This window comes from Mauremys reevesii, linkage group 1 (genome assembly GCF_016161935.1).
Source record: "Mauremys reevesii isolate NIE-2019 linkage group 1, ASM1616193v1, whole genome shotgun sequence".
Classification (NCBI taxonomy): Eukaryota; Metazoa; Chordata; order Testudines; family Geoemydidae; genus Mauremys; species Mauremys reevesii.
This window is the reverse complement of record NC_052623.1, coordinates 348,978,204-348,998,531: the sequence shown is the minus strand read 5'-3', so window position 1 is coordinate 348,998,531 and position 20,328 is coordinate 348,978,204. Positions and strand designations below refer to the sequence as shown.

At 48.8% G+C, this 20,328-nt stretch overlaps 1 protein-coding gene and 1 long non-coding RNA gene across 3 annotated transcripts in view; both read left to right on the top strand.

Annotated features, from left to right (window-relative positions):
- The first annotated feature begins 12,438 nt into the window (after positions 1-12,438).
- Positions 12,439-20,328, top strand: part of LOC120397486 (store-operated calcium entry regulator STIMATE-like) — a 71,105-nt gene continuing 63,215 nt past the window's right edge. Inside the window, exon 1 of one of the 2 annotated variants that reach the window (XM_039523414.1) lies at positions 12,439-12,746. In XM_039523414.1, coding sequence (XP_039379348.1) covers positions 12,557-12,746 — 190 coding nt within the window. In that variant the 5' untranslated portion in view covers positions 12,439-12,556. The remainder of the gene's footprint in view (positions 12,747-20,328) is intronic. The other variant, XM_039523404.1, reaches the window with a different exon arrangement.
- LOC120397492 lies at positions 13,162-19,755 on the top strand. Its single transcript, XR_005593825.1, has 3 exons — positions 13,162-13,317; positions 19,435-19,601; positions 19,697-19,755. It is a non-coding gene; the product is annotated as an uncharacterized LOC120397492 (long non-coding RNA).

The window sequence follows — 20,328 nt, the reverse complement described above, 5'->3', positions numbered from 1 at the left end:
CCACACCTCTGTCCTGAAGGCCCCGCTGCCCTGCAACCCCATCACAACTCCGCCTGGAGTGCACTTCTGAACACACCTGCACCTGCACGTCAGGATGGAGGGGTGGCCAGGCCAGATCTGAGCGGGGCTGTGACCCTGTGCACCATTTCAAACTGATTGCACCAAAACCGCAGCTTTATCAAGCTGTGGCCATACATTCTGAACCAAAAAAATCACAACTTTCTTACAGCTTTACGCGTCATGTCTATTGATTGCGATCACAATGTGAATGCGAAATTATACAAATGTCACATGAATGTAAACTTTCTTTTCTGACCTATGCAATTAAGGAACACCATGATTTTACAGTAGTCTTTCCACTGGAACAGGAATAGGTGGAATTTCTTGGCAGAATTTTGCAGAATTTCTGTTTTTAGGAATACTCACGAGTAAGGATATGCAGGATCAGGCCCATAAAAGCCATGGGAAGAACTGTTACACAGTTTGGAATAATATTAAACGGTAGAGGGCCAGATCCTTAGCCATTTGGCTCAAGTTATCTAGGCAGTGCACCTGGACTGGCTACTTGAGTGGGTGCTAAGCATATGATTGGTCCGTGTCCATGGTGCAATCTGTTCATGGCACTAGTGTGCTCATTCACAATGGAATGATTTTTCCCCTTCAAATTCTTTTAGTGTGCCGCTGGGCAGAAGCCCTTGGGAACGGGACAGCTGCATGTCACCAGACCATGGGAAATGGTCTTGTCTGTAACTGTGTAACGCTGCTCCTGCTCTGTGCAAAGGAGTCTGCTTACTGACTGCGCTCCTCCAGTGAAAAGGATTTACTGTGTTTATAATACTGGACCTAATTCCTGGATAGCCTTTTCATTCCTGCTACTGACAACGGCTCCTCAGAAAACCTCCAAGCAGCTACTAGCTAATGTTTCTATTAAGCTAGCGATTCAGCTAGCCAGATGGCTGTCACTCTAGCTCATTTGCATCATATAATAACTCAGGCCAGGTCTATGCTACAGGCCTATATCGGCATAACTATGTTGCTCAGGGGTGTGAAAAAACCCACACCTCCGAGCGATGTACTTATACCAACCTAGCCCCCTGCATAGACCGGGAGAGCTCTGAGGGAGATGGAATAACTACGCCAATGGGAGAAGTTCTCCCCCTGGTGTAGTAGCGTCTTCACTAAAGCGCTACAGCGAGGCAGCTGCCTGGTGCCGTACATGAAGACGAGCCCTCGACGTGTCACAAGATTGGAACAGATCGTTTAACACAAGTAGTTAACCCACATTTCAAGGGGCCATTCAAGGTGAAGTGGCCCGTTAAGACCCCTCCAGTCTTGGGGGGGGGAAGGAAGTGTGGAGGTTAGTTTCCCAGACCTGAAGAAGAGCTCCGGGCAAGCTCGAAAGCTTGTCTCTCTCACTAACAGAAGTTGGTCCAAAAATATATTAGCTCACCCACCTTGTCTCTCGGCAAAGAAATTGACAATGATTCAGCCACTGGTGTGCTGGGAACACTGCCTATCATGTTGACCAATATCGTCCGCTTGTTTCCTTGTACTCCCCGGTCACTCTGTCTGTATCGACCTGTTGTCTCTTGTCTTATACGTAGATTGTAAGCTCTTTGGGGGCAGGGAACATCTTTTTGTGCTGTGTTTGGAAGCCCCTAGCACTAGGCAGGCCTGACCCATGACTGGGGCTCCAATGCATGACAGTAATACAATAATAAATTGATAATGTTGGTTTCAAAGCAGCCCAGCTGTGCTAGAAGAAAGGATCTGGCCTTCTTTGTAGCTGGTGTCTTGCTTTGTCTCTTTAGGACTCTCTTGGGAAAGGGTTGCTGGTTCTTTCTCTGGGATCTGTGGGGTCTGAGGGCCCATGTCCCTCACAAAATTCTATTGTGACTGTGTATGAAGAGTCAAGTTAGCTAATGCAATGATGATCAGTTGAATCAGGACAAAGTCATGTTCCACATCGTGGCAGGTAGGCGTGGTCTAACCCCCCTAGCTGACACGAAGCTGACCCTGACTTGCTGCAAAGTGAGGGTCAGCATCATATTCGTCAGCTCCACTCTCCCCACTTGTGTTCCCGCACAATAACATTTTATAGGGAAAGGGCGAAAGGATTGAGCGTTATTTTGTGCCAGACTCAAGCCGCGATATTCAGATTTGATTTTTTTTCTATTGCCTGATCTAGAGCCAAATTTTGCAAGTTGGGGCCCACCTTATCTAGTGATATCAACTGGGTAATTCAGCAGCTCAGATCTCAGTGAGTAAAATAGCCATTTAGTTCCCCACTCATTTTTGGCAATAGACTTTGGGCCGGATCCTAAGCTAGTGTAAATCAGAATCACGCCATTGAAGTCTGTAGAGTCATGCCAATTTACACCACCTGAGAATCTGGCCCTTTTTAAGAGAGTCACGCATAATGCACTTCACTAGGAAAGTGTTTTATTTTCTTATTTACAGGAACCTCTGCTTGCCACTCCCTAGTACAATGGGTTCTGTTAGACACTAAGGCCCCTGTTCACAAAGGTATTTAGGCTCCAACTTCTATTGCTTTCAGTAAAGCTGGGCCTAAGATCCTCAGGGCAAGGTCTGTCTTTTTGTTCCGTGTTTGTACAGCACCTAGCACAACGGCCCATGACTGGGGTCCCTAGGCACTACCCTAATACTGCTAATAGATAGTAAATAATAAGCACGGGGGGCTGTTAAATGGATGAAAATGGGAGAATGTTAGTCAGTTACATAAAACCATTTGCTTCACTAAGGGTGCTCTCTTGGCTTCTGTGCTAGGGGTGGTGAATGTCAACACGTTAAAGCCCCTGGCGAGGCGACTAATATCCTGTCTGACACAGAGCCAGAAAATTCTCAGAATTACATGCCTTGAACTGAGGAAATCCTGTAAACCATGGTCTCCGATGCGATTGTTTTGAAATCTGAGCTAGCGAGGGGGTAACCCAGATGGCAGGGCTGAACGAAGACGCGAGATGTCGGCAGGAAGAACAAGCCGTATCAGATCCAAGTGCAAGCGGGCGTGTGAAAAGAGGCGACGTACAGCGAGTTGTCATTAACCACCCGTGGCCCCGGTGAAACCCCAACTTTCCAAGCGCTCTAAGAACGATTTACAAAGGAGGCTGCTTTTGAAATTGCTTGTGATTGGAAGCAAGGAGAAAAAGCTTATTATCTTCTAAGAATACAGGAAGCCCTTTGCAGTGAAAGATAAGTACAGAGGCTTTGGAAGACAACGAACGTGGGGCCAGAACAGCAAGATATAGAATAGGACAGGCTCACTGAGAACACAATGCTGTATCTATCACAAGGCCACTCCTTTATTTTGCACAGATGCCTCCAGCCCCCGCTGCTGGTGTTTCAGATCCGCTCGGGGCAAGCCTAAACCTTTGGCCCAATCCTAGTGCTAAGCACTATTCTTCCTACTGCCGCTACTCAGATACAATTCTCGCTGGGTGTGCGAGTGAGGATGCAGGATCGGGTCCACTGTGTATATTCAGTGGTGGCTGGATGAGCAGACATACAATCCACTGCACGGAACATGAGGTTACGGCATGTAGGCAAATGAGGGATGTTGCTCCTCAATTTACACTTTTTAGGTGTAAATATTTCTAAACCATGGTTCTAAAACCCAATCCTGCTCCAAGGGAAGTGAATGGGAAAACTCTTATTAGGCCGCAAATGCACAACTGGTTTTCTCACTCACTGCTTTCTCGGTCACCAAAGGTGTGTGAACAATGCCAGGTCCACAGGAGCTCTTGTGTGCTCTGCCCTTTGGAAACACCAAGCAGAAGAATAAAGATGAATTTAGGAGTCTACCTTTAGGCTTCTATCCTTGAACCTTTTGCCCATGGCTGTGATCTTACATCCCCAGTCACCTCACGCACTTTGCCAGGGGACTAACTCTGGCCCTAGTGCTCCTGTGCTGCTTCCAGAGGAGATCTCCAAACGCTTGTGAAAAGTGGGTGTGGGTCATTATCCCCATTTTCCAGATGGGGAAAGTGAGGCACAGAAAATTACTTTCTGTCATGGGTGCCTAAAATTCCATATTCAGGCAATTAAATAAGTGGCCTGATTTTTCAGACAGTCCTAACTCTAAACGAACTTAGCAGGGACTGAAAATATAGGCGTACGTGTCTACAGGATCTGACAGGGATCAGAGCACTAGAGGGACAGGCTGACTGGCCCAGACAGAGGCTAAGCATCAGAGCTGGGGTCAGGAACCAAGCAGGGGAACAAGGAGGGGAACAGGCATGACCGCAGCTGCAGGCATAAGCATTGAGCAGCCGCTGGCTTGGCCCTGCTGCTGGGCTTAAGATCAGGTCTGGTGATGCCTCTCAGCCAATCCAGGGGTTCTGGTCAGTCAGAGTGTTCAACTGTAGGTCAACTAGCTGGTCCCAGGTTCGGCCGCCGGCCCTGACTCCTGACAGGGGCCTTGGACTGTGAGATCCCTTGGGAAGGGATGGTCTGTTCTCATGTGTATGTCCAGCGCCTAGCACAATGGGGCCCTGATCTTGGCTAAGGACCCTAGGTGCTACAAATCCTAATACCTGAGCACTCCCAGGACTGATACCAACAACAGAACTGAACCAGTGGTGAAAACAGTAGAAAATCTGTGGCCTAGTATAGACACCCCGTAACATCTTCCAGGGCAGATCAGACTTCCATTACTAAGAAACCCATTTTTGCTGGTCACTTTTACATTTTTGCCATGGTCTGCTGCAAGAGATGCTGCCCTCACGATGTAGACAGACCTACTGCGGCCCAGTTTGTCCAGCTAAACTGGGACTCATTCCTCCTTGATCCCATTCACTTCAGCAAGTTGTGAGCTGGAAATAGGGTTGCAGGTGTCTGGTTTTCGACCTGGTGGTTCCAGTCAGCACTGCTAAGCGGGCCATTAAAAGTCCAGTTGGGGCGGGGCTGGCAGGGAAGCAGGCAGCATGTCCCTCCATCTTCTCAGTGTAGGGGTGGCACCGGGGGCTCCATGTGCCGTCCCTGCCCCGAGTGCCAGATCCACAGCTCCCAATGGTTGGGAACCTGGCCAATGGGAGTTGTGGGGGCGGCACGTGCAGTCGGGGCAGTGCGCAGAGCCACCTGGCTGTGCCTACACCTAGGAGCCAGAGGGACATGCCAGTCACTTCCCTGGACCCGCCTGATGTCAGTACTGTTCAGAGTCTGCACCCTGATCCCCCTCCTGCACCCAAACTCCCTCCCAGAGCCTGTACCAAATCCCACATCCCAACCCCCCGCCTCAGCTCAGAGCCCCATCCCACACCCCGAATCCCTCAGCTCCATCCCCCAGCTTGCAGCCCCCTCCTGCACCCCAAACCCCTCATCCACAGCCCCACCCCAGAGCCTGTACCCCCAGCTGGAGCCCTCACCACCTCCCGTACCCCAACCCCCGCCCCAGCCTGGTGAAAATGAGCAAGTGAGTGAGGGTGGGGGAGAGCGAGCAACGGAGGGAGCGAGGATGGAGTGAATGTGGGGTGGGGCCCTGGAGAAGGGGCAGGGCAGGGGGGCGGCCTTGGAGAAGGAGTGGGGCAGGGCGGGGCCTCAGGGAAGGGGCCGGAGGCGAGGCAAGGAGGTTCGGTTTTGTGCGATTAGAGAGTTGGCAACCCTAGCTGGAGATCATTTAGTGTTTGCTTTTTGGAACCAGACACACTGTGCTCAGCGTTTTTCAAACTGAAAAGGCCCCATCCTTGCTCCAGGGCTCCTGCTGTGAAGACAGACAGACAGACGTTAGAAGGAAAGGGGACAACGCGTATGTCAAGTGCTCAAGGTGGAGCTTAGCCACATCTTGACAACTGAGGTCAACTTTTAAAAAAAAAAATCCTTTTTAACTGTTATTTATCAGCTGAGTCCTCCGTAGGCATTAGAGCAGACCAGGATCTCCAGGTAGGACCTAAATGCAGAAAGGGAAGGAGCCTTGTTAGTGTGCTGTGGAAAGAGGTCACATCCCCTCCCCGATTGCTTGGTCACATGGTGTGGCCAGGACCCCTCCTACGGGGCAGGTGAGCCAGCGAGCTGCACCAGGCAGGGAGAGGCAGGAGGAACAGACGGGAGCTGCATGGAGGAGCTGCAACTTTCCAAGAGGTGGGGGCATCGCTTTCTGGGAGGGAGGAGTCTGATCGAGCTATTCCAGGGTTGTACCCCACCCCACTATGAGCAGCCGTGGGTCGCCTCTGGCTGCAGAAAGGCATTCTGTGCAAAGAGAGCAGCATGGAGATTGGGTGAGAAAGTGACAAATGGGTGTGTAACACTGACAGAGGCCAGCTGTCGTTGGGTGGGATCAAACCTGGGGCCACTGGAGCTTAGTGCATGAGTCTCTACTACATGAGCTAAAAGCCACATGCCTCTTAGTTATGGCTGTAGCAGACTCATTAATCACTAAGTGGTCTCGGTGCCACTAGATGGGACAGAGCACCATACTCAGGAGGTGTGTGGGCAGGGCCGGCTCTAACTTTTTTGTCGCCCCAAGCAAAAAAAAAAACAAAAACAGCCCCACCGAAACAACCCCCTCCGAGCACTGCCCCACCAAAACAAAAACCCCTGAGCGCCGCCCCTCCGAAACAACCCGTCCCCCAGTGCCACCCCGCTGAAACAACCCCCCCGAGCGCTGCCCCGTAAAAACAAAAACAAAACCCCTGAGCATCGCCCCGCTGAAACAACCCCCTCGAGCGCCGCCCTGGCGAAACACCCCCCCGAGCTCTGCCCCGCTGAAACAAAAACAAAAATCCCTGAGCGCTGCCCCACTGAACCAAAAAAAACCCAAACCCCGAGCGCCGCTCGCCGAAACAAAACAAAACCAAAAAACCGGCGCGCTGCCCCACCACCCCAAGATTGGCCGCCCCTTAGAAGGTGCCGCCCCAAGTATGTGCTTGGTCGGCTGGTGCCTGGAGCCGGCCCTATGTGTGGGTTACAGGTGCATGAGGCTGGCATCACCAAAGTGGAAACGGGCATAATGCCAGGCTAGACAAGGGTGGATAATTGAAAAGGGCAGAGGGTTGAAGGCAATGACGGGCCAGGTGCCCAGGCCTCAATGAAATATTGACAAATACGTAGCTGAAATCAGGCTGGCTCGCCTGTGTGTTACTATTGTTAAACTAGGTATTAGAATTATAAGAATGTGTTTAGACTTTATTGTATGCTTGTGAGTTGCTGCCTGCATTAATCTCACTTATGGGCATCCCGTATCGTAAGGCAATATTGAGTGTTTGCATTGTAAGCCTCTGTAACTGTGTAAATCACCAGACAGGAGAGAGACATTAAGTAGTGTGCCATGCTGGGGAGGGATAGCTCAGTGGTTTGAGTATTGGCCTGTTAAACCCAAAGTTATGAGTTCAATCTTTGAGGACACAATTTGGGGATTGGTGCTGCTTTGAGTAGTGGGTTGGACTAGATGATCTCCTGAGGTCCCTTCCAACCCTAATAATCTATCTATGGTCTCCAACAGGTGTTACATCCTGCCTGACAAGGAAGGCCCAGACTAGAGCAGGGGTGGGCAAACTTTTTGGCCTGAGGGCCGTATCGGGTTTTGGAAATTGTATGGAGGGCCGGTTAGGGGAGGGGGTCGTGGCCCAGCCCCCACCCCCTATACACCCCCCCCAGGACTCCTGCCCAATCCACCCCCCACTCCCTGTCCCCTGACCACTCCCAGAACCCCACCCCTGACTGCCCCCGCCATCCCATCCAACCCCTCCTCTCATTCCTGACGCCTCCCCAGACACCTGCCCCATCCAACCACCCCTTCTCCCTGTCCCGAGACTGCCTCTGGAACCCCTGCCTGACTGCCCGTCCCATCCAACCCCTCCTCTCATTCCTGACACCCTCCCCAGACACCTGCCCCATCCAACCACCCCTTCTCCCTGTCCCGTGACTGCCTCTGGAACCCCTGCCCCTGACTGCCCCCCACCACCGCATCCAATCACTCCTTCTCCCTGACCGCCCCTGAAACCCCTGCCCCATCCAACCACCCCTCCTTCCTGACCACTCTCCCTGGAACCCCTGCCCCATCCAACCACCCCTCCTTCCTGACCGCACCTGAAACCCCTGCCCCTGACTGCCCCCCCCCAGCTCTGCCTCTGGCCTGCTGGGTGATGTTGGGAAAGTTACTTCCCAGCTCTGTGCCTCAGTTTCTCCACCTGTAAAATGGGGATGATGACAGGGACTTCCTTTGTAAAGTGCTGTCAGATATCCTGATGAAAAACCACTGTACACGATCTAGGTAGCAGTAGTATATTATTTATTATTATGGTCAAAATGATGAGCAAGGAAGATGATCTTAGTTGCTAGTTTTCGCATGGGCCATGTGTATGGCAGGGCAGCCAGACAGAAAGCTGCTGCAGTGGCTGAGTCAGGCACTGTCTGAATGAGAGAACTGCAGGTGGGGATGGAAAGAGACCTAGAGACCTGATATATGTTGTGATGGATGAAGGAGCAGGCTTTGGAGGTAGCCTGGATGTGTTGGGCAAAGGAAAGGGAGGAGTGAAACATAATCCCAGATCACAGACTTGAGTGAAGCAGAGGACGGTGCAGCAGAGGACGGTGCAGCTGACATTATTAAGCACAGACGTTTAAAAGAAACAAACAGGCAAGGAAACTGAAAGCAAAAAGGAATCCTGTCTCTCGGCCACGGGCTCTAACCCCTAGGCAACACCGCCTAGCCTAATGAAAAGCCTTGAGGCTCAAGGACTCTGAGGGGCCTACAGCTTTCTGTCCCCAAGAAACCATTGCTTTTGGTTGGGGGATTTCTGCCTTTGAAGGACTCCTCACTAGGACATAAGCTGCCCTCAGTGCAGAAAAAGACAGCAGCCCATCTGTATGGACCTGGTCCACACCAGAAAGTTTTACTGGCAAAATGTTCCTTCCGTCGGCACAGCCGTGTGTGCATCCACACTCCGTTGGGATTCCTGCCCACAAAACCCTCAGCTTCTGCTGGCACAGTGAAACCAGCTTGCCGAGTGACCGAAATCCTGTAGCCAGCCTCTGTAGTTCCACCAGCATATGAAAGGGCCATCTCAGGGCTCCCCCTTGTGGCATGACACAGCCCTCAGCTCCCTCTTCCAGCTCTTGCATGAACTCATCTTGGTGTCTGTCTGTGGGCTACGGGGCTGGGGTGGGCTTGGCGCTAGGGTGACAAGATGTCTGTCCCGATATTTGCTTATTTGTCCCATGTCCCAACCTACCTTTGGTCGGGACGTGAATTGTCCCGATATTTTGCCTCCACTCACAGGCTCGCGCCCCTCCCCGCCCCAACTCTGCCCTCTCCTTCCCCCATTGGATCCCTCCCCAAATCCCCACCCTGGCCCTGTGCCCTCAGCCCCGCCCCCTCACTGCCCCATTGGATCCCTCCCCAAATCCTCATCCTGGTCCTGCCTCTTCCCCAAGCACACCACATTCCTCCTCCTCCTCCCCCCTCCCTCCCAGGCTTGCGCTGATTAGCTGTATGGGATCGCAAGCGCTGGAGGGAGGAGGAGACAGAGTGGAGGCATGCTGGTGCGGGGGTTGGGAGGGTGGAGCTCCAGTGGCAGTTTTTTTTTTTTTTTGCTCCACCCCCCCATTTCCCGATATTTCACCTGTGTGATCTGGTCACCCTACTTGGCGCACAACTCCAGGAATGTGGCCTTCTGCATCCAGAAGTTCTGGAGCCACTGTTGAGCATCCCAGGTTTACACCATGATCCGGTCCCACTACCCAATGCTCATACAGGCCCCAAACCACGGCTTCACTGTGGGCAGCTTCTCAGTGATTCCTTGCAGCAGCCGGTCAGTTTCGTTCACGCCATCCTCCTCAGTATCCTCGCTGGATGTCCAGCTGGTGCCATGCTTCCACAAATACAAGAGAGTGACTTGCCCTGTCTTTAAAACAGGCAGGAGACCTCTGATGACTTGTGACAGCGGCTAGGCAGCTCCTGTACTGACCAGTACTGACCTGTAGTTTCCACATAGTCCCCTGTCTGTCTGCCCATCTACTTTCTTGTCTTTTACTTAGACTGTCAGCTCTTTAAGGGCAGGGACTGTCTTCTTTTTGTCCTGTGTTTGTACAGTGCCTAGCACACTGGGGGCCGAGGAGCTGCACTAGTGCTCCTAGTTCAGCTATAGTAATACAAATAACAAATAATTGCTAATGTTTTGAGGGGGAGATTGAAAAATGGCACGAAAAAGAGTAGCCTCTGGGATGGAACAGAGGGATTTGTCCCCAAACTCCCACAATTCCCTGAGAGCGGTGTCCTGTAATACATGGCAGCAGCCCCACAATACGTCGCAAACATTTCCCAGGAGGCAGTGCATCAGATGGTGGCGAGGGGACCCTGGGATGCCTGCTCACAGTGCCGTATGTCTTTGGCTAAAGCAAGCTAATGCTGTGGGGACACATGGGCCATGCAAAAGCAGCCAGATGTGAATGCGTTCTGCTGAAATAGGTGTCAGTAGGACGCTGGCAGAACTTCTGCTGGTAAAACTTTCTAGTGTAGACAAGGCCTGAAACCTGTAAGAGCTGGTTTCTCTTTAGTGAGCATGACTTACTGACACATTTCAAAGGCATAGGACCCCCAAGCAGAAGTCAGTGGCATCACTCCTAGCTCTGAATTCTTCAAAGGAACATCAGGAGCTGCTCTCAGCAAAGAGAAACTGGTACTGAAAAAAAAAGACTAATACTCACACCTTAGATTTAGGTTCCCCCTATACTGTACTAATGACCTATTTCCAACAGGACAGTAAAAATATGAATCACTCTTGCGATATAGATTGGACTGAACAGTTTTTGAAGTGGTTTTGAACCATACCAATTCCTGTGATTTCATCACGAGTCTTGCAATAGTTGTGGTTTTTCTGAAAGCCCCAGCTCTGGGAGTCATGTGATTATATGAGATTGTAAGCATGAAAGGGGGTCAATTTTATGAATTTGACAAGGTGCCAGTTAGATTGTGAAACTGAAATCCAACAAACTAGATTTCCCAGTTTGAGGGGTGTTAGACCCAATATTACAATGGAATCTGATAGAATAACCCTGCTTTTAGTGACTCTAGGGAAGGTCAGCCTACTGATTTAACACTAGGTTCTTTTCAGGTATTTCTCACGTCAGGACAGTTTGGTATACTGTTGATTGTATACTGAGGTGGGTTGGGGTGAACAAATAGTTAATTATCAGTTTTCTTTTTTTAAAAAATCATATGTTTCTAGCCCTCTAGAGACGAGCTTAATGTGACCTTAGTGAACCCTAAAGGCTCAGAAACCCAAACCCAAATCAAATAAACCCCAAGCGTATTTCTATCACAATTTTTAAGCCAGTCTCATGGTTTTGGAAAGCCTGGGGTTGGCTGCAGCTGCAAGGTGGATAGGATCTAAATAGGATCGACATTAAGTGTTTAGTTAAGGGAGAGATCAGTGTAGATTAGGCCGGTGCAAAGGTATTGGCATTTGTGTCCCCTGAATCCCACTCTGCAAGCGTTCAGTCCACTGGGGCACATCACAGCCAACTAGTCGACTGTAATATGTGGCAGCTGCCAATGGTCTCCTATGCTCATTACCAGGGCATAGGAAAGTCCCAGCTTCCCCCCCTAGGCTGGCTGCAGCAGGAGGGTGGAGTCTGAGCTCCACTACTCTTCTATGGCCTCTACGCAGGGGAGATCTTCCTGGGGCCAGATTTGCTTGGCTTAGGGCTGATTTGCACCAGTTGAGGGGTGCAAATCGGCTGGAGTGCAGCACAGCCTGCGGGGCCAAAATCCCTTTCCTCTCTGGCCCCCCCAGGAGACAGCACAGTCCAGGAACCTGGTACGAGAAGTTTCTGCCCCCTCTTCCCTTCCCCATACTGTGTTTTAACTGTGCCAGAGAATTGTCTTGTCATAGCCACATCTCAACCACGGCGCTGGTTATGGTGCAGACGGGACCAGAAAATCCCTTTATTTTATCGCTATACATACAGTCAGCTTTGCAGCGGGTGGCTTGAGGTAAAGGAATTGTCTCTCTCTTTGGTTTTTAAGAGCTTTCCTTGTTTTATAAATGATGCAGGTCCCACCCAGAGGGGCTCTAGATGACAAAACTGAGAGAGACCCAGGAGTATCACTGGGGTTGGAAGGATTTCTTCACTCATTCATCGCCAGCCTCGTAGAGGGACCGTTATGCATCACCAGCTCCCCTGCACCCCAAAATGACCTTCCCTGTCCAGCTTCCCCTGCCTGGCCCTCACCTCCCTCTTCCCCAGATGATTCCCCTTCCCCAAGCTACCCCTTCCCCTGCCCCAGAATGACCCCCCAACCTGACCCTCCCCCTGCCCCAGAATAGTCCCCCTCTCCCCAACCAACCCCCCTGCCTGCAACCTGCCCCAGAATGACCCACCCGGCCCCTCCCCCTGCTCCAAAACAGCCCCTCTCCCCCCCCAGTTGCAGCCTGGCCGGGGAGGGGCAGGGCGTTTCCGGACTAGAGCCCGCCGCCCATTGAGCCCCGTCCCTGCCGCCCCCTCCCCGGGGAAGCTACATCCGGCCCCGGGTTGGGGCCGCTCCCCCGCAGGACGCAGCAGCAGCGGCGGCGCTCGGCGCTGCACGGAGCCGGCCGGGATGCCTCTCCCTGCCTCCCCGCAGCCCGCTCCGGGCCCCGCCCGGCCCGTCACTGGGGTGACCGAGACCGGGCTCCTGGGCACCCCGGTGAAAATCCAGCCCCACGGCTGCAATAGCGGGGCGCTGCTGGGCCGGCTCGGGGTGCTCGTCCAGGCCCTGCTGGCCGCGGTGGCGTTCAGCACGCTGATGTGTGAGTACCCGCGGCCGGGGGCAGAGCCAGGCGGCGCCTTCCCCAAACCTCTCCCTGGGGCTGAACCTGCTCCGCGTGGCGGGGTGGGGAAAAGAAGCCAACGCCTTGGTCAGTTAGTCGCCGGGACTTTGCTTCTGGCGCAATGCGAGTGTCCTGTTTGGTACCGTTTCTGCAGATACGGGGATGTCTGTTTTTAAAACTTTTTTTTTATACGTTTAACTTTTTTTTTACACTTTGCAGGAACTTGTGGGAGAGCATCAGGCAGGTAAAGGCCCAGGGAGGCAGCAGGGGCACCAGAACAATTTGTATAGTGGGGGTACTGAGAGCCACTGAAGCAAACTGCAAACCCTGGATATAATGGAAACCGCACCCCCTAGTTCCAGCACCTATGGGCATCGGAGTCCTTATGAAGCCAGAGTATAAACACAGATCCCTTTGCTTAAAGACACAAAAACCTCCCTCCCTGTCTAACATTAAAGGGTTGTATGCGGCACAAGCTGAACGTCTAAGCCTGGCAGCAGATTCCAAAAGTTAAAACTTTAACCTTTCAAACAAGATGTCAGTATCCCAGGTCAGAATATACAATTGGAATATCCTTAAATCAAACTCTCAGGAGTTCTCTAGCAGCATTTTCCTTGCTTTGCCTCTCTGTCAATTTTGAGGAGCAGCGAGGGAAATATTTTTGTTGGTTTGTGTGTGTTCAGTGAGATCAGCATTTACTGGGGAAAAAACCCAAATCCTTCCAAGCCTGCTTTCAATTAAGTCTTCAAACTTTAGCAAAGGTCACGTATTAACATGTTTTTTTTGTGATCCATCCCCGCCACTCTCTCGCCCTGTTATTGATGTAGGAAGAATGTGTTGTGTCCAATTCTTGTGTTTACATTTAAAAACTACTTGAAATGTCTCACCTGGTGACCTTTTCTTTTTTAGGAAGGCTATTCCATGTTGTTAGGCTGGGAGACACCAGGTGTACCTAGCTGAGAACGGGCATGCTTTTGAAAGGGAGGCTGTAAACTTTGCGTTAGTGCATATTTAGGTTTCCTTCCATGGGTTGTGGCCTGCGAATATCTCAGATGGCTGATGCAGTGGGAGCAAAGGTAAAAATCCAATCCGTTTATACTGCCTCTTGCATTTCTGGTTGGACAATGAGACTCACTTTCTCATCCGAGTATGTTTTAGTCCAAGAGCCTCTATTGGGCTAGAAGGCTGCAATTTTGGGCTTGCCAACACTGAAAGAGAAAAGTTGTCTTTAAAAGATGTTTCCATTTGACCTTTTGCAAAGATGCATTTCTGTTGTTTCTATATATTCCGCAAGGTGTCTGATGGGAGCAGGGGTTAATAACATTTAATTTAAGGTTGAATCCTGACACACGCTCCAAAGATCGGTAGTTGATGATTATACAGTGTGGTCTTTGGTGTGCTAAAATCATATTTTAACTAAAGGAAATGATTAGCTGCATTAGATTACACCCCTATTATTCCGAATGGTGCTGTTGTAGACAAGATCCTGGTAGCACACCTAAAACTTGAGTGTTCAAAGGAGTGGACAATCTATAGTAGATCCTGGAGTGTCAGGGTGGTGGTGGTGGAGTAGGTGTGAGTTACTTCTGTCTTCTAATGGTCTTGGGTTGCGGTTAGCAGTGCTATTGGGAATGCTGATAAGCCGTGTACCTTCCAAATAAAAATAACTTTTAAAACATGTTATGGCAAGTGCAAAAAGACTGTGAAAGGCTGGGTCTTGGCTGTCTTCATCTGGATGTATAGCTCAGAGACCTGTGTGTGTGGCTTCGCAGGGTGTAATCACTTACTACTGATATGGTGGTGTCTTGCACCTGCTTTGCACAGGGGTAACTCGTTACATATATTGCATGATAATGGAGAGTAGCCCCAATAGAATTTATCTTTTATTTGCAATGGGAGCTGTCTCCAAAAATCAGAGATTGAAGCCAGAGTATAAACACAGATCTCTTTGAATTAAAGACAAAAAAACCCCTCCCTGCTTAACATTAAAGGTTTTATGTGGCACAAACTGATAACTGGAAGTCTAAGCTGTGGCTAACTCTGCACAATAGGTTTGACTTGTGAGCTTGAACATGGAATTTCCTATCTTGCTTGCACCATTTTTTCCTCAGCATTAATTTAAAAAAAAAACAAAAAACTCCAGACACAAACTCCTAATATATACGTTGCTGAGGAGGCTAGAATAGATCCTGGGTAAATACATGTTAAGGGACCTGACACTTGTTCTCAAGATCATTGCCACAGATCCTAACTGGATTGTAATTAAATACAAAATCATAGATCTAATCTATTAAAATTGGCTGTGCAACAGTGAACAATTAGTCATTTATAAAACTCTAACAATGAGGAAAAGGTAATTCACTGTTGGTTTATACTAGTGAGAAGATAAAGCTAACCTAACAGAGTGGCCTGGCAGCAAATACAATGTTGCTTAATTGGAATGGTATGTTTTCCACGTATTGCTCTAATACCAAAGATGACTTAAGCTGCAAAGTCACTGGAGATTTAAAACTCTAAAACAGAGTTTTCATCTGAATTGACTATTACTTGGTAGAGAGGTGGAAATCATTGCAAACAATGGAGGAACAAGAGCCTGGTATTCGTGGAGGATGGGGAGCGAATTCAGTGGATTGTGTATATCATTTTAACTTTAAAAGGTGAGCTAGTTTTAATTTGAGGCTCGTGACTAATGCAACTGATCGATTACTGGGAAGGTGCTAATGAGTAAGAGTGAGGCCAGGGGGCTGGTCTGGATAAGGCCACTGGAGTAGGAGTCAGGCTGCCTAGGCCAATAACTTGCTGGTCTTGAGTAAGTCGCTGCACCTTTCTGCGCTTCTGATTCCCCTCTGTCTTACCTATTTATATTGTAATCTCTTTGTCATGGGGACCATTAGTTACAATGTTATACAGCGCCTAGCACAACAAAGCCCTGAACTTGGCTATGGCTTCTAAGAGAACTTTTCCCAGCGCCGGTGGGTGTTCGCCTCCGGCCCCTCCTCCATTCCAACCCCTTCCCCAAATCCCTGCCCCGGTCCCACCTCTTCCTGGAGCGTGCTGCATTCCCCCTCCCTCCCAGCGCTTGTTTCCGTGAAACATTTTGCAGTGGTAAGTGCTGGGAGAAGCGGGGATGTGGTGCGCTCAGGGGAGGAGGCGGAGCAGAGGTGGGCTAGGGGGGAGGGATAGCTCAGTGGTTTGAGCATTGGCCTGCTAAACCCAGGGTTGTGAGTTCAATCCTTGAGGAAGTCACTTAGGGATCTGGGGCAAAAATTGGTCCTGCTAGTGAAGGCAGCGGGCTGGACTCGATGACCTTTCAAGGTCCCTTCCAGTTCTAGGAGATTGGTATATTTCCAATTATTATTAAATTTTTCCCCATGGGTGCTCCAGCCCCGGAGCACCCATGGAGTCAGCACCTATGCAAAGAGCTACTGTAATATAAAACTGCAGGTGGAGGAGGGAGAAGAGCGTGGAAAAACTTGTATCTGAAACTTCTCTGAAATCTCAGAAGCAAACTTCTCCCCTCAAATGCATCCAACTCTAGTTGGAGAGAGGCTTTCTGAGCACATCTGACTCTGGGAAGCCATTGAATAAAATATTTGTTTACATTAACTATACAGACTAGCTGTGTGGGGGAGACAGAAGTAAAGGTATGTATCTGGAAGCGGGTAGTGTAGGTTTTAGAGGTATGCTGGGATCAGTGCGGTAAATAGGAGAAGACTAACTTGCAGTCTGTAGTGCTTGTCATCCAAATATCTCAAAATACATCTGAGCCTATGGATAGAGCAGGGAGTCTTCTGGGTTCTTCTCATGACTTTGCCACAGACTTCCTTTCAGTGCCTCGGTTTCCTTATCTATAAGATAGCTAGGTGAATACTTCCTTGGGGTAACATGGGGCTTCATGAATGGCTATAAAGCACTACTTCTTTAGACAAGTGAAATATTCTTAACCAAACTTACTATGTCCTCATGAGGTAGCTATGCATTGCCATCAGTGATTTAGGGGTGGGTAAACTGAGGCACAGGTCAGTTAAATGGCTTGCCCAAAGTTGCACAACCAGCCAGGATTAGAACCTAGACATCTTAAATCTGTTGTTGCTGGAACAGTAGAGGAGATGGTGAAGTAAGACCTGAAAAGATCTGGAGAAGCATCCAAACTTTGAGGCTTGTTTGTATCTCTGGACCTTTCAGAGAGAATCGTTTCAAAGCCAGGATGCAGTGGTTGCAATCTTAAGGGGAAGTTTTTCAGGATAAAAATTTTAATAAAACCTCTGAAATTCCTTACCTGGGTTAACTAAAATAATTGGATTATTCAAGCTGGAAAAATCTCTCTTTACTGTCTGTATTTTGCTGAGTTTGGTCAATGGAAAATAGACTAACACAGTTCACCGAATTAGTCTGTTTTTGCCCAATTTAACTGAGGCTAACACATGGTGCAGTGTCTGGCTTCTAAACTGTGCAGGGAGATGCTGTAAATCTATTACCATTAGAGCTTTAACTGAAACACTTTAATAAACGCTTTTCACAAATCCTGCACTTTAGATCAACTGTTATGTCCCGCTGGCCTGCTAGCAGCAAAAAACAAATAGCGTGAAATTTCTTTGAACTTGCCAATTTGCTAATGGCAACAACATGGGAAGGGTTCCCAGTGATGAGGGGTGAGTCATTTTGTGTAAATAAAGAAGCATATGGATAAACTAGAGGCAGTGAACCGAAACCGAGCATGTCTATCCAAATGGAACACTCTACATCTACTCTGATCGGGGAGGAGGCTGAACTGTTTGTTGCAAACAATCCTTGAAGCTATCTGTAATTGCAACAGGGCATTTGGCTGCATTGTCAGGAGGGTAGAATACAAGTAAAGAACAAGGATGGCGTAGTGGGCGCGAGTGGGCCAGAATACTTTCTGCTCATCTTTCATAGCGAGGTTAATGACTTTGCTGGAGATGCAGAATAGTGGCAATATATTTGGAAAGTTTGTTCTGAAAACAGCATCAAACAGCAGTGTTTACACTCCTAGAGCAGTGGTCTTCAAGGTGCCTTTGAAAAGAAGTTTTCATAACAAAGGTGGCTTTGGATAAAGTGGAGCAAGGTAAACAAGAGGACTCCAGAGGGGAGGAGTAATGTTGTCTGAAATGAAGTGTTAATTGTAAACTCATTCGGTTCTGTTCAGGTTCATACCACATCCTTCACCCTGCTGGTATCTAAAGTTACAGAACAAGCTGAAATATGCACCACCATCTTTAGGAGACAGCTTCTACTACGGCATGCCAAAGAAACACAGCCTCTATGAAAACAATCGGCTGTTGGTCCTGGTTGTTAGGGCGAGCAGGATCCATCTCTTACAGGACCAGGAGAGAACACTCCAGGTTGGCTTGAGCTAGGAAATTAATTTCCCAGGCCAAGACCATTTCCACCCACCATCCCAGAAAGGACTGGCAATATGTCTCACAATGCCCTGAGAAAGCTAACCTAGAGCAGCACAGTGAGTTGTGGTGCTAAGAAGCATAGATTATGCACCCAGAAATCTTTGGGTCAGAACTGGACACGTTTCAGTGTTCTCCTGCAACCCCCGGCTAAATTGGGAAATATCCTTGCAGTAACTGCAGGGTTGGAAAAAAATGTTTCTAAACTGTGCAGGTGCTACGGGTAGCATATACACACCCACCTAATGCCTGCCATTTAGAGGAGTGAGTAGATTTACAGGAAAGGATATTACGGGTGTGTGTAATCACCCAGTGTGAACCAATGTAGCAGATTCATGAACACCTATGTGGGATGCACTGGCAGAGTGCATGATGCCAGGGTGTTCAGGGCAGGTCTGTTCCAGTATGGGAAGCTGATATGTTGTTCCCTAATGACAATTAAGGACTACCCATGCCCACTGTTATCTTCAGCCAACCCAGCCTATGTGCTGCTGCCCTGGGTAAAGAAGGCTTGTCCTGATTTCCACCAGCGTATCAGGGGTGCGTTCAAAATGGGGTGGAACATGCTTCTAACTGACAACTAAAGGCACGATGGCGCTGCCTTATGGACTCCCTTGGACGGTAGCATGTATAATGCCATAGACATGACTGGGCCAGGTTGAGTGCCTCACAGCACATGTGAGTTTCAGGGGACTGTTTTGGGGCAGTGGGTCGAAGAGGCAGAGTGCTTGGGGTCTGCTTGCAAAAACTATCTACTTGTGCATAGTCCATTCCAGCAGAAGTGGTGAGGATACCTTATGCGCCCACAAGCTTGAGCTGCCTGGGGAATACATGGAGTGTGATTAATGGGGATGACTGGGGCTGATGCCACACCTTGGGCGTGCGTGTGTGTGAAATGTAGCCTGCTATAACTTTTGTATGAAATAAGTAGTGGACTTGTCACTTTGTGTAGGTTACTTATTGTCCCTCCCGATCCCAGTATGTGACCAAATAGGTTTGGGCAGTACAGCTGCCATTACTAAGCTGAGAAGGTGTGCAAAACAAGCAGCAGTAGTAGCAGCAAAGCTCCTTTCGTCCTATAAATGTTCTTGGTAGAAATGGGCCAGAGTGGCAAAGTACTGGAGTTCAGCTCTGGATCCAGAAAGTCCAGGGCTAGTTCTGGTACAGAGTTGTGGTCCAGACCCCATCTCTAACTTGGTAAGAGATCTGTTTGAAATAGTGCTTCATCCTTTCTCTTGTTGTTTCAGGTACACTTTAAACTGGGCACATGAGACTGTCCGCCACAATGACTCAAACATATTTCCTTTCAATACATTGGTTTCTGAATGAGCAGAGCACTGCACCATTTGTGCCTGTCACCGTGCAAGGCCCTGCTCTTGTGAAGGGTCGTCGTGGCATACAGAACTGTAGCCAAGTGAGTAATCCCGTCTGAAGTAGTTTTAAACATTTGTCTGTGTCCTTGTGAAAGATCGTTGGCTGAATGGTGACAGCTCTTCTTGGCTATTTCAGCTGCAGATGCCAAATGTGAATCGATGGGTCAGTCCTGGGGCAGCTACTATGGAGAGAGGGTGCAAAACTTTTTCCATGAGGAAATGTTTCAGCTTAAGGCTTGTCTACACTTAGAAATTGACTGGGATAGCTGCTGTAATATCTCTGTGTAAGTGCTCTTATTTAGGGTTGGCAAATTCAATTTTTTTGATAACTTTGAATAATATTGATGTTTAAGCATTTTTTTTAGCTTTTCTTTTTTACAGTTGAGAAATTATGGGTTAAGATTTTTTTCTTCAATTTTTATCAGTTTAAATGTTCACAGTGTGGGAAGTTATGGGCGAGTCAGTCAATAGGGTGTGTGTGGGGGTGTCAGACTAATTATTTCATGACAGAAGATGTTTAGATTCAAGAAGTTAAACCTCAATACCCATTAAAACACAAATTGCCAACCATCACATGTCAAAATGTACAGAGCGAGTATCTTTAAAACAAACTCTAAGATGTTCTCAAGCAGCAGTTTGTTCACTTTGCCTATCTGGAAACTTAAATAATTATCAATATAAATATTTTCTGTATATGGTGAAATTGATGTTTACTGACTCTTACCAATAAAGTTTAATCCATAAAACCCTACTCCTTATTCCAGAAAG